The sequence below is a fragment of the Eurosta solidaginis genome, chromosome 4 (assembly GCF_040869045.1).
Source record: "Eurosta solidaginis isolate ZX-2024a chromosome 4, ASM4086904v1, whole genome shotgun sequence".
In the NCBI taxonomy this organism is placed as follows: domain Eukaryota; kingdom Metazoa; phylum Arthropoda; class Insecta; order Diptera; family Tephritidae; genus Eurosta; species Eurosta solidaginis.
Genome location: NC_090322.1, coordinates 250,135,650 through 250,148,446, shown reverse-complemented (window position 1 = coordinate 250,148,446; position 12,797 = coordinate 250,135,650). Strand labels below are relative to the sequence as shown.

General features: G+C 41.8%; 1 protein-coding gene across 2 annotated transcripts in view; it reads left to right on the top strand.

Annotated features, from left to right (window-relative positions):
• Nucleotides 1-12,283, top strand: part of LOC137251291 (kelch-like protein 5) — an 85,736-nt gene extending 73,453 nt beyond the window's left edge. Inside the window, exons 5-8 of one of the 2 annotated variants that reach the window (XM_067785619.1) lie at nucleotides 11,241-11,442; nucleotides 11,523-11,624; nucleotides 11,686-11,888; nucleotides 11,967-12,281. In XM_067785619.1, the coding sequence (XP_067641720.1) occupies nucleotides 11,241-11,442; nucleotides 11,523-11,624; nucleotides 11,686-11,877 (496 nt within the window). In that variant the 3' untranslated portion in view covers nucleotides 11,878-11,888; nucleotides 11,967-12,281. Of the gene's footprint in view, nucleotides 1-11,240; nucleotides 11,443-11,522; nucleotides 11,625-11,685 lie in introns of both variants that reach the window. The other variant, XM_067785618.1, reaches the window with a different exon arrangement.
• Nucleotides 12,284-12,797: the final 514 nt, after the last annotated feature.

Below are 12,797 nucleotides of genomic sequence, written 5' to 3'. Positions count from 1 at the left end.
GTGGACCAGGGGTGACTCGAGAAATTGTTTGTACGATATGGGTATCAAATGAAAGATGTTAATGAGTATTTTAAAGGGGAGTGGGCCTTAGTTCTATGGGTGGACGCCTTTTCGGGATATCTCCATAAAGGTGGACCAGGGGTGACTCTGGAATGCGTTTGTACAAAATGGGCATCAAACGAAAGGTGTTAATGACTATTTTAAAAGGGAGTGGGCCTTAGTTCTATAGGTGGACGCCTTTTCGAGATATTGCCATAAAGGTGGACCAGGGGTGACTCTAGAATTTGTTTGTACGATATGGGTATCAAATGAAAGGTGCTAATCAGTATTTTAAAAGGGAGTGGGCCTCAGTTCTACAGGTGGACGCCTTTTCGGGATATCATTATAAAGGTGGACCAGGGTTGACTAGAGAGTGCGTTTGTACGATATGGGTATCAAACCAAAGGTGATAATGAGTATTTTAAAAGGGAGTGGGCCTTAGTTCTATAGATAGACGCCTTTTCGAGATATCGCCATAAAGGTGGACCAGGAGTGACTCTATAATGTGTTTGTACGATATGGGTATCAAATGAAAGGTATTAATGAGGGTTTTAAAAGGGAGTGCTGGTAGTTGTATATGTGAAGGCGTTTTCGAGATATCGACCAAAATGTGGACCAGGGTGACCAAGACCATCATCTGTCGGTTACCCATAATTTATTTATATATTTAATACCACGAACAGTATTCCTGCCAAGATTCCAAGGGCTTTTGATTCCGCCTTGCTGAACTTTTTCATTTTCTTCTACTTAATATGGTAGGTGTCGCACCCATTTTACAAAGTTTTTTTTTAAAGTTATATTTTACGTCAATAAACCAATCCAATTACCATGTTTCATCCCTTTTTTCGTATTTGGTATAGAATTATGGCATTTTTCGTAATTTTCGATATCGAAAAAGTGGGCGTGGTCATAGTCGGATTTCGGCCATCTTTTATACCAATACAAAGTGAGTTCAGATAAGTACGTGAACTAAGCTTAGTAAAAATATATCGATTTTTGCTCAAGTTATCGTGTTAACGGCCGAGCGGAAGGACAGACGGTCGACTGTGTATAAAAACTGGGCGTGGCTTCAACCGATTTCGCCCTTTTTCACAGCAAACATTTATCGTCCTAGAATCTAAGCCCCTACCAAATGTCACAAGGATTGGTAAGTTTTTGTTCGACTTATGGCATTAAAAATTAAATGAAAAAGGGCGGAGCTATGCCCATTTTGAAATTTTCTTTTATTTTTGTATTTTGTTGCACCATATCATTATTGGAGTTGATTGTTGACATAATTTACTTATATACTGTAAAGCAGGGTTGAGTCATTTTGAAATGAAACAAATCAAAATAAAAAATAAAAAATTATTCATCATTTTAAATTTTTTGATTGATGAATAAAAAGTTATTTTTTATTCAAGCATTTCTTGAATAATGAATAACATTTTCTCGTTATTCAAAATATTCTAATTGATGATAAACGCCCATTCTTATTTTTGCAAATTTTGAATAAAGAGTTGAGTTATTATTCATTATTTACAAAATATGGAAGAACAATAAAATTTTAGTTTTTATTCAGTTATCCAAAAATAAAAAAATAAACCATCGAGATGCCTTGAAAATATACCCATATGCGCAACCAGTTCGCGTGTAGTTCTGAAGCTTCTTAGGGTAATATTGAGATGATTTTGGGGAGTATTCGCGGGGTTTTTTGGGGGCCGTTTGGGTGTAATTTCTGGGACACTTTGGCATGGTTTAGGGGAGTACCTCGGGGTCCTCCCGGGGTCATTCCGTGACCTTTTTGGGACTCCCTCGGGGTAATTTCAGGGTCATTTGGGGGTCATTTCGGGATGGTTTTTGGGACTCCCTCGGGGTCATTTGGGGGTCATTCGTGGGTCATTCCGAGATCTTTTTGGGGACTCCATCGGGGTCATTTGGGGGTCATTCCGGGATGATTTTGGGGACTCCCTCGGGGTCATTTCGGGGTCATTTGGGGATGGTTTTGGGGAGTCCCTAGGGGTCATTTGGGGTCATTCCGGGATCTTTTTGGGGACTCCCTCGGGTCATTTCGGGAGAGAGTCCCCAAAAAGATCCCGGAGTGACCCCCAAATGACCCCGAGGGAGTCCCCAAAATAATCCCGGAATGACCCCCAAATGACCCCGAGCGAGTCCCCAAAAAGATCCCGGAATGACTAACGAATGGCCCCCAAAAGACCCCGAGGGAGTCCCCAAAAAGATCCCGGTTTGACCGCAAATGACCCCTAGGGACTCCCCAAAACCATCCCGAAATGACCCCGAAATAACCCCGAGGGAGTCCCCAAAATCATCCTGGAATGACCCCCAAATGACCCCGAGGGAGTCCCCAAAGAGATCCCGGAATGAGCCACGAATAGCCCCCAAATGACCCCGAGGGAGTCCCCAAAATCATCCCGGAATGACCCCCAAATGACCCCGAGGGAGTCCCCAAAAAGATCCCGGAATGACCCCAAACCCCTAGGGACTCCCCAAAACCATCCCCAAATGACCCCGAGGGAGTCCCCAAAACCATCCCGAAATGACCTCCAAATGACCCCGAAATTACCTCGAGGGAGTCCCCAAAAAGATCCCGGAATGACCCCAAATGACCCCTAGGGACTCCCCAAAACCATCCCCAAATGACCCCCAAATGACCCCGACGGAGTCCCCAAAAAGATCTCGGAATGACCCACGAATGACCCCCAAATGACCCCGAGGGAGTCCCCAAAACCATCCCGAAATGACCCCCAAATGACCCCGAAATTACCCCGAGGGAGTCCCAAAAAGGTCACGGAATGACCCCGGGAGGACCCCGAGGTACTCCCCTAAACCATGCCAAAGTGTCCCAGAAATTACACCCAAACGGCCCCCAAAAAACCCCGCGAATACTCCCCAAAATCATCTCAATATTACCCTAAGAAGCTTCAGAACTACACGCGAACTGGTTGCGCATATGGGTATATTTTCAAGGCATCTCGATGGTTTATTTTTTTATTTTTGGATAACTGAATAAAAACTAAAATTTTATTGTTCTTCCATATTTTGTAAATAATGAATAATAACTCAACTCTTTATTCAAAATTTGCAAAAATAAGAATGGGCGTTTATCATCAATTAGAATATTTTGAATAACGAGAAAATGTTATTCATTATTCAAGAAATGCTTGAATAAAAAATAACATGTTATTCATCACTCAAGTTTTCTTGAATAATGAATAAAAATTTATTTTTTATTTTTTCGTCAATGGTTATTCAAATTTGTTGATAACGCCCATCCCTGCTGTAAAGATATTAACTTTTATTAAATTTGACTTTAAATACATTTTTTTTTTAAAGTGGGCGTGGTCGTTCTCCGATTTTGCTAATTTTTGTTAAGCATACATATAGTAATAGGAGTAACGTTCCTGCAAAATTTCATCATGATATCTTCAACGACTGCCAAATTACAGCTTGCAAAACTTCTAAATTACCTTCTTTTAAAAGTGGGCGGTGCCACGCCCATTGTCCAAAATTTTAGTAATTTTCTATTCTGCGTCATAAGGTTAACTCACCTACCAAATTTCATCGTTTTACCCGTCTTTGGTAATGATTACCTACCGCACTTTTTCGATTTTTCGAAATTTTCGATATCGAAAAAGTGGGAGTGGTTATAGTCCGATATCGTTAATTTTAAATAGCGATCTGAGATGAGTGCCCAGGAACCTACATACCAAATTTCATCAAGATACCTCAAAATTTACTCAAGTTATCGTGTTAACGGACAGACGGACGGACGGACGGACATGGCTCAATCAAATTTTTTTTCGATACTGATGATTTTGATATATGGAAGTCTATATCTGTATCGATTCCTTTATACCTGTACAACCAACCGTTATCCAATCAAAGTTAATATACTCTGTGAGCTCTGTTCAAACTGAGTATAAAAACATTAAATGCTGGAGATTGATGAGCTTGCAGCTTGAGTAACAGAATGGAATTGGTTGGTCAAAATAAAGAGAAACCAAATCCAATAATTTGTCTTTAAACCCTCTCAGCTCGGGCGCTATAGATACAATTTCAGACAACTGAGGCGTATTCCATTTTTGGGCGTACTAGAGAAATACAAAATTATTCCTGATGTAAGGATGTGACGGACTTTTCCTTGACTTTGCCGGGGTTGGTCTCAGTCCGTCCAGGGTTCCTGGAAGTAGAAATTCCTAACGGTCCTTCTGAAAGAATAACTCTGTTTTGTTCGATACAAAACGTTATAAAAAATTATTTATTTGATAAAATTCTACTTTTCTACTCCTAGGCTGATTTCCTTGCTCTATAAGAGGTGACGGAGGTGATAAAGCCCTCGGCCAACCTCTGCGGTCGAATGGAGTGATAAAGCCTCCAGACGAGTATACTCTAAGTACAAATGAAGTGAAAAAGCCTTCAGGTGTACTCTTGGTCGGTAGTGATAAAGCCTACCGACTCGTATGCCTGTCTCCTAATCTCTGAATTTCAATGCGAACTCGTCGCCCTTATATACTAATTTTTGCACGCAGGGAAACGGTTATTTTATAATAACAACTTTGAACTAATGGTATTAACAATATAAAACAACTGTTGTTCCGGTAAATATTTCCTTCCCATGAATTTCCATGCACCATAATGCTCCTTATTGAATACAATGCCTTTGTACTTGCTCATACTGTGCTTTCCAGGCTTTGGTTTATATATTGTGTGTTTGTATATTTGTTTGTGGTCACCTGATTCTAATGTTGTGTTTTGCTTTGCTCAATGCTTCTGCCTTCTGTTGTATGGCGTGCGTTGGTGTGTTGTATGCTAGTGCGTAAATATGTATAACGAAATTTCAATTAGTAGCGGCGCTTATTTTGACGACTTGCTGCTGATCTCCGTTCACTTAAGTTATTATGTATGTTGTATTTGTAACTGGGTACATTGGATTTTGAGTGTGCAAAGGGTTGATCGACCGCTGCATTTTTATGTTTTGTGCGTATCTACTTTCCAAATATTTAATGCATGTTAGGGTGATCCTATATTCAAAGTTTATGTTTGCGAAAAATGTAAATATTTGGCTTGCGTGCAAAAGTGCGCAAGTGTAATTTATTCTTCAATTTAATAATTATAAATTCAATGTACAACAGAATATATGTATTTAGGGCATAATTCATAAAGGTATACATATGTATATTTCTGGTGCTTCATGCAAAAAATATATAAGTGATAAAAATTCAAGTATAAATTCCAAGTTATTTCCAAAGTGATAAAAATTCAAGTATAAATTCCAAGTTATTTCCAAATGTATGTTATTTGCAAAAATATATAGATATGTGTATGTTGTGAGGATACAAAGTCCTCGGCTTTGGGGTCCTCACAAGGATTCTTTAAGTCCTTGCAAATCTACTAAGGAAGGTATGGTTTGTGTAAGCCTTCGGTTGAACACGCTCTGTGCTAGTTTCCCGCGCTCACGTGGTTTAGCCTTCATCTACTTGAGGCGGTAGAGTTGTCAGATCTCGAGGTAACAGCTAATCTAGGACCTACAAAACTTCAAGTATTTGCCAAGAGGATAGAGATATTCTATATAATAAGTCCTGGTACCTAATTGGGCCATTTCTGTTTGGTCGTCAAAGAAACTGTGGAAGAATTACGGACACATTCAGTCTATGTGAGCCTTTATACACCAGTTCAAACTAACATAACTTAGGATACTGGATTACACCAATCGCCAAGATTATTCAGATTAAATGGGGTTACACCCGGCACTCGTAATGTTGGCCCTTAGTGTCATATTGTAACGAATTTAGGGAAATTCCACTTATTTGAAACCTTCTGCTAACGTTCGAATCGCTAAACTGTGGCATAAATTACTCCAATATGCAGTATTATAAACTGGTTGTTGTTGTTGTTGTTGTTGTTGTAGCAGTGCTTCGCCCCACCTAATAGGTGCGACCGATCAAACATTGTCATCAATATCCCTTAACGGGAGTCCAAGGAAACTTGCTGTTTCAACAGGGGTGGACCATAATGAAAGGGGTGTTAGAGGCGTTGGTTCCACATTACAATTAAAGAGATGGTTGGTATCATGTGGGGACACATTGCAAGCGGGGCCTACATTGTGTATGTCGGGGTTGATTCTGGATAGGTAAGCGTTTAGCCTGTTGCAGTATCCAGAACGAAGTTGAGCTAGAGTGACTCGCGTTTCCCTGGGGAGTATGCGTTCCTCTTCCGCAAGTTTTGGGTACTGTTCTTTGAGTACTGGATTTACCGGGCAATTCCTGGCATAAAGGTCCGACGCCTGTTTGTGGAGTTCACTGAGGACCTGCTTGTGTTTTTGTGCTGCATACGGCTGAGTTCTCAGGTGCAGTATTTCCTCATAATGCTTACGGAGATGACTCTTTAAGCCCCTAGGCGGTGTTGGCTGTTGGGATGCCCAGGTTTCTGGGTATTCAACAGGAACTGTTTGGTTAGGATCTCATTTCTCTCCCTGATGGGGAGTATTCTCGCCTCATTATGTAGATGGTGTTCTAGGTACATAAGAAGACAGCCCGTGGCGGTTCTGAGAGCAGTATGTAGCAGGCCTGTAGCTTCTTCCAGTGAGTAGTTTTTAGGCTTGGCGACCATATGGGGGACGCGTAGCATGCAATTGGCTGGCTAATTGATTTGTATGTGGTAATGAGCGTTTCTTTGTCTTTTCCCCAAATGCTGCCAGCAAGGGATTTGAGGATTTTATTACGGCTCTGGATTTTCGGTTCAATTGCGGCTGCATGCTCACCAAAATGTAGATCCTGATCAAACGTCACACCCAAGATTTTGGGGTGTAGGACAGTCGGTAGCGTAGTGCCATCGACGTGGATGATCAAAATGGTCGACATTTGGGACGTCCATGTTGTAAATAAGGTCGCGGAGAATTTAGTCGGTGATAATGCCAGGTTTCGCGAGGCGAAAAAACTGTTGGCCTGGGCCTGTGGCCATTATTGTGCAGTCATCGGCGTAGGAAACGATAGTAACTCCTTCTGGTAGCGAAGGCAGCTTAGATATGTAGAAATTAAACAAAAGTGTGGATATGACACCACCCTGTGGCACCCCTGTTTAATTCTTCTTGGTTTTGATGTTTTATTTCTAAATTGCACCGATGCCTGCCGACCACCCAGATAATTTGCGGTCTACCTTTTAAAACAGGGGGAAGGGTAGACCCTTCCAGGTCTTGCAGTAACGTGCCATGGTTTACCGTATCAAAAGCCTTTGATAAGTCTAGCGCTACGAGTACTGTCCTATGGTGGGGGTTTTGATTTAAACCGCAATTTATCTGGGTGCTGACGGCTGATGGCAAAATGGCCTCAAGCGTCTTGGCTACTGGCGATAGGAGAGATATCGGGCGATATGGACTCTCCTATGTTAGCATGTTTCCCAGGCTTTAGTAGCGGGACAGCCTTGGCCATTTTTCATTTTTCGGGTATGACAAAGGTGGAAAGAGGCAGGTTGAAGACATGCGCTAAATATTTGAAACCCTCCTTCCCTCGACTTTTAAGCATCGGCATGGCTATGCCGTCTGGGCCCACTGCTTTGGATGGTTTAGCATGACCGATGGCATCCTCAACCTCTTTGGCGGTGATGGTAATTGGTGACGCGCTGAATTTAGGTTTATGTGCGTGTCTGTTGGCCCTCCGTCTATCTTTGTCGACCGTAGAATGCATTATATATTGTCGGCAGAAAGCGCTCGCGCATTTTTTCGCATCCGACAGCACTTTATCGCCAAAGGTGATGGAAACTTTGTCATTGTGCCTAGACGGATTCGGTAGGGACTTTACGGTGGACCAAAGTTTACGTACACCGGCAGAGAGGTTACAACCGCTTAGGTGCTCCTCCCATTTCGCCCGCTTGTGTTCATACACAAGCAATCTGATGCGTTGGTTTATATCCCTTATTTGGGGGTCGCCGGGATCGAGCTGACTTATAAGGTCACGTTCTCTCGCTAAATTTGCGGCCTCCGCCGGAAAGTGGGGCCAAATTTCGGGAATTCTACCAGCGGGAATGAAGCGAGCCGAGGCGGATTCAATGACCTTGCGGAAAGCAAGCTCCCCTTGGCGGGCATCAGTCGGGATAGGGAGGGCAGCAAAGCGGTTGTCTGTAAAGGATTTCCTTTTTTAAAGTTTATGAAAGTGCGTTTTTCTGTGACGATGAAGTCGGCGGTACGCTCGAGCGAAATAAGTATAGGCAGGTGGTCGGATGCCAATGTTACCATCGGCTGCCAGTTGACGCAGTTTACTAGTCCTGCGCTCACGATTGATATATCCGGCGAACTGTGACAGCTTCCTACCATACGTGTGGGGGGGTCTCCGTTTATTGTGCAGAACGTCGTTTCTTCTATTTGATCCGCCAAATTCTCACCCCTACTGTCCGCCCGCAAGTTTGAATGCCATAGATCGTGATGGGCATTGAAATCGCCTAAGATAATGCGATTGTTGCCAGTGAGTACGGCGCCGATATTAGGGCGGTATCCACTGGGGCAACAGGTGGTAGGAGGGATGTAGATATTGATGATTTCTAGGTTTGCATCGCCTGACTGGACAGATAAGCCTTGACGTTCTAGGACACTGTCCCTGCGGCCGATTTCAGGATCAAATGTATGATATTGCACAGAGTGATGTATGATAAACGCGAGGCCGCCTCCATTTCCGCTCTCGCGATCTTTTCTGTGGACATTATACCTAGAACAGGTCTGCAGAGCAGATCTTGCCGTGAGTTTAGTCTCTTGGATCGCAGCAATGCGGATGTTGTGCCGCTTCATGAAATCGACTATCTCCGTGATCTTCCCAGTTAATCCATTACAGTTTAACTGCAGAATTCTGAAGTGCAAGGAGGGAGACGTCGTCACTCTGGGAATAAGTGACGGGTGACTACGCCTGGGTTGTGGAAGGCTAGGACGCAACTGCTGTTGTGGCCCTGGGACTGGACGTCCTTGGGTAAGCATTGGGGTCCCCGGTGTATTTTGGTATGCGGCCTGGCAACATGGCGCCATGAAACCCGTCGGGGGTTGCCGTCGCGGAGACCAGAACATCTAGGAAAGTGGCACCGTCCATGGCAGGAGCTGCATTGGGCGGATGTCGCAAACATATATATTCTGTGCTGGCAAACGGTGCAAAGGGACGTAGGGACTAAGAGTCTGTTTCCCTGACCTACACAATTGCTGCGGAAAATAGGGGGGAGAAGACGGGGGCAGGGGCTGATGCTCGGCATTGCTGCCGACTCTACTACGGAGATTGCAGGTATGAGTGGGAGCAGCCGTATGAGTTGGTGGCGCCGTGGGGCGAGAGCAGCAGCGGGTACTTGTTGTGGCTTGCTGAGCAGCGGGGCTGCTGAAAGGTAGTGTGGGGCGCTAAAGCGTAGACTACGGGACGCCCTAAGGCGTGAAGCCCAGAACAACCTGTCCGATGCAACCATCCCTTACAAGAGACACACTGACAAGAGTATGACCGCCCTAAAAAGATTCTTTTCCGGCAGATGCAGCAAAACCATTTCTCAGGACCAGGGCCAGGAGACGGGCCCGGATTAGGTTCGATACCTTCCCGGAGCAAGAGAATATGGAGCAGTCCCGCTGCAAGAAGCTGCTGGGAGGATGACAATTTGTGGGAGGGACGCAACAAATTAAATGGGGTTGCACTGAAATGACAGTCCTTGGTCGGGAAAAATCCCGAGTCGGTCCGGTACATAGAACCGACTTGCCTTGGGAAGCGATTGTAAACTGGGCTTTATTTAGATTATTTTGGGAGTAGTACAATTATACTTCACTTCGCAACTAATAACGTGTTTAAATCAAACTGATTAGTCATTCCTCAGCTTGCGCTGCTTTTATACTCTCTGTTGCCTTGTCCGCATATTTCTCCAAAGGTCTAGACGTTTCACCTTCTAGACTCTTCTGCTTGGTTACCAGCTATATATGTCCATATTTGTAGTTTATGCGTTTCTCATAGTCATATGCGCGTGTATGTGCGAGCAACTACTTCGGCTGATGACCACAAGGGTGTGCGTGAAATATCTCTTCGTTGCCTTCTATATATGTGTGTAAATGATGATTGCTGTGTTCATGTACACATGTGTGGCTCGCTTTAATGTTTTTGTTGTTGCGTGATTATTTACTAACAGCCTAGTGGTGCTAAAATTAACCACAATATTAATCATGACAAGAAGACAGAATGAAATCCCGTACACTCAAGTTCAAATATTAAGATTTTGTGTGGAATTTTATTTACCTGACGACTATCCTTAAATGCAGGGATGCAAAAAATTAGAAAACGACGCTAGGTTAGTAATAGTAGAGCGGTCAGCAACAAATTAGAGACACCATTTTTGTTCCCAGATTTGAGGATTGGACATATTGTAGTCTTCTCCATCTGTTGCTAAAAGCGCCGGAAGACGGAGATAGATTGAAGATATGGAAGATGGGGCGCACAAAGATAAATTACAGTACCAAGGGTGGTAAAATCTTCCTCCACTTGCCTCTCCCAACTAAGTGTAGGTCTCCCCCTTACTCTGCTGCCAAACTGCGGTGCCGACTGCAATACTTTCCTTACTTTTCAATTTCCTACTCAGTCCAATGTAGCATTTGTTGGCAAGAGTTGTTCTTTTAATTTCTAAGCTGACAATGTTTTTACTATTAATGCTGGTTCCTACTATGAGGGTAGTAAAACCAGGTGGAAGAAGACTTGATTTCCATTGGTGTTGGTTATCGTCGTCAATTATCGCTAAGAAGTAATGACTTGTTTACTTTGCTACGAGGCAACAAAAATAGCCTGGGCGGTTGAGCGACAATAAATGGCAATGACAAACCCCCACTGATAAAGTTCAATCACCGGTCCATGGCAGGGTTCTTTCTGTATTCCAAACATTGTGCTTTATAGCACCTTTTATCTGATCCATTCGCGACTGCTGCTGTTTTTTAAACGTGATATTTATATTGAAAATCGTCATAGTCGGGTAAAGAAACATTAATTCCATCATCTTAGATTGTGAACTTGGTTTGTTGTTGTAGCAATGCTTCGCCTTGCTTAATAGGTTCGATTGCCCATAACAGCTCATCAAAATCCTCTAAAGGAAATGTAGCAGTTTTGACAGGAGTGCACCATAGAAAAGTTGTTGCCGGGTTGCCATTCGTATTTTAATTTGACAATCTTCGCCATACATTTTAAACCATTCGAACCTCCGCAAATATTCAGGTATACCGCGTCTGATGGATGGAAGGCAATAAATAGTATGAGCACACCTCGTGCATTTGTTAACGCAGTTGTTCTCAACGAAAAAATTTATGTTATTGGTGGGTACGACGGAAAATCCTTAAAATCTGTCGAATGCTATGACCCTACAACAAATAGCTGGACTCAATGCGCGGATATGAATGAACCACATTGTAACCAAGGTGTAAGTTCAGAAATAATAAACTGAAAATTATGAGTTTTTTAATACATATGTGAGTAAATAATAAATTCACAACATTTCAGGCATCAGTTCACAATGGACAAATATTTGTTGTAGGTGGCTTTTGTGAAAAAAATTCTTCAACGGTGGAACGATACGATCCACAAAGAAATGAATGGACTAAGGTCGTATTTAATATATATTTATTTTGTTGTTGCTAATCTAAATAATCGTTACATTTTGTAGATTTGCTCCTTGAATATAGAATGCCAAAGAACTGGTTGCATTTCAATCTACAATCAATTGTGGGCTGTTGGTGCCAATAATAAAGATTTCGTTTCAGTTTACGATGAGCAAAATGATAAATGGATCGATAAAAAACCATTTCCCAAGAATGGTCATAACTATTGTTTTACTGCACCAAAATGTCTACTCTAAAGTAAATAAATGTAAGAATTGAATTAAAACATATCTACTTTTGTATAAGATTTTAGAACTTTATTGTAAATGTTTTACTTTATCTTTAGTCTGGTCAAATTAGCACGAAAAATAGTTATTAGAAGGTTTTAAAATTCGGCTACAACCCACAGTTGCTAGAATTGTTTAATACATAAATGAAATGTGAAAAGTCCTCATCGACCAAGTACCTGTAAACCTGTAAAGAAATTTACCCGAGGCCATTGGTCACAAAAATGGGCTGTTCGCAAGTTTATTGCTTCCTAAGGCCAGATATATATGGAAAGCTTTGCCCAGTGCTTAACTTTGACAGATCGATTGAGAACTAACATACTTCTTAAATTTAAAACTTTCTTCTCAACAGCCGCTCAATTTGACAACTAATAGCATCAACAAAAAGCATATACATATGTAATACTGCTATATTGCTAATAGAAAATGCTCGCAATGTGTTTTGAATTCGAAATCAAAACAAGACAGCCTATACAATTTTTGTGATTGTAGCAGCATAAGTGTGACAAGAAAAAAAAAATTTTGGTACATTCGATTATTGAATACAAAAACATTTAAACAACAATATATCGGCACTCTGATGTTTGGGAATGTACCTAGACTTTTGTAGCAATATAGGAGTATTACATATATGACAAAAGGGAATTTTTTTGTATTCAAAAAAAAAAAAAACATGTATTTCTCAAATTCTTTCAGCTTTCCTTTCTTTTTGGACGATGTTGGAGATCAACCAGAGACCCATAAATTTCACAAAATTTTTCAAAAATTGACATGGATGTTCGAACATTCAGATTTTTTTCATTACTGGTTTTTCGCGAAATTAAACACAAAAGTTGTTATTGTGTATATGTTTAATAACAAGTTTCAGCTAGAGCATGGCGTATAAATTA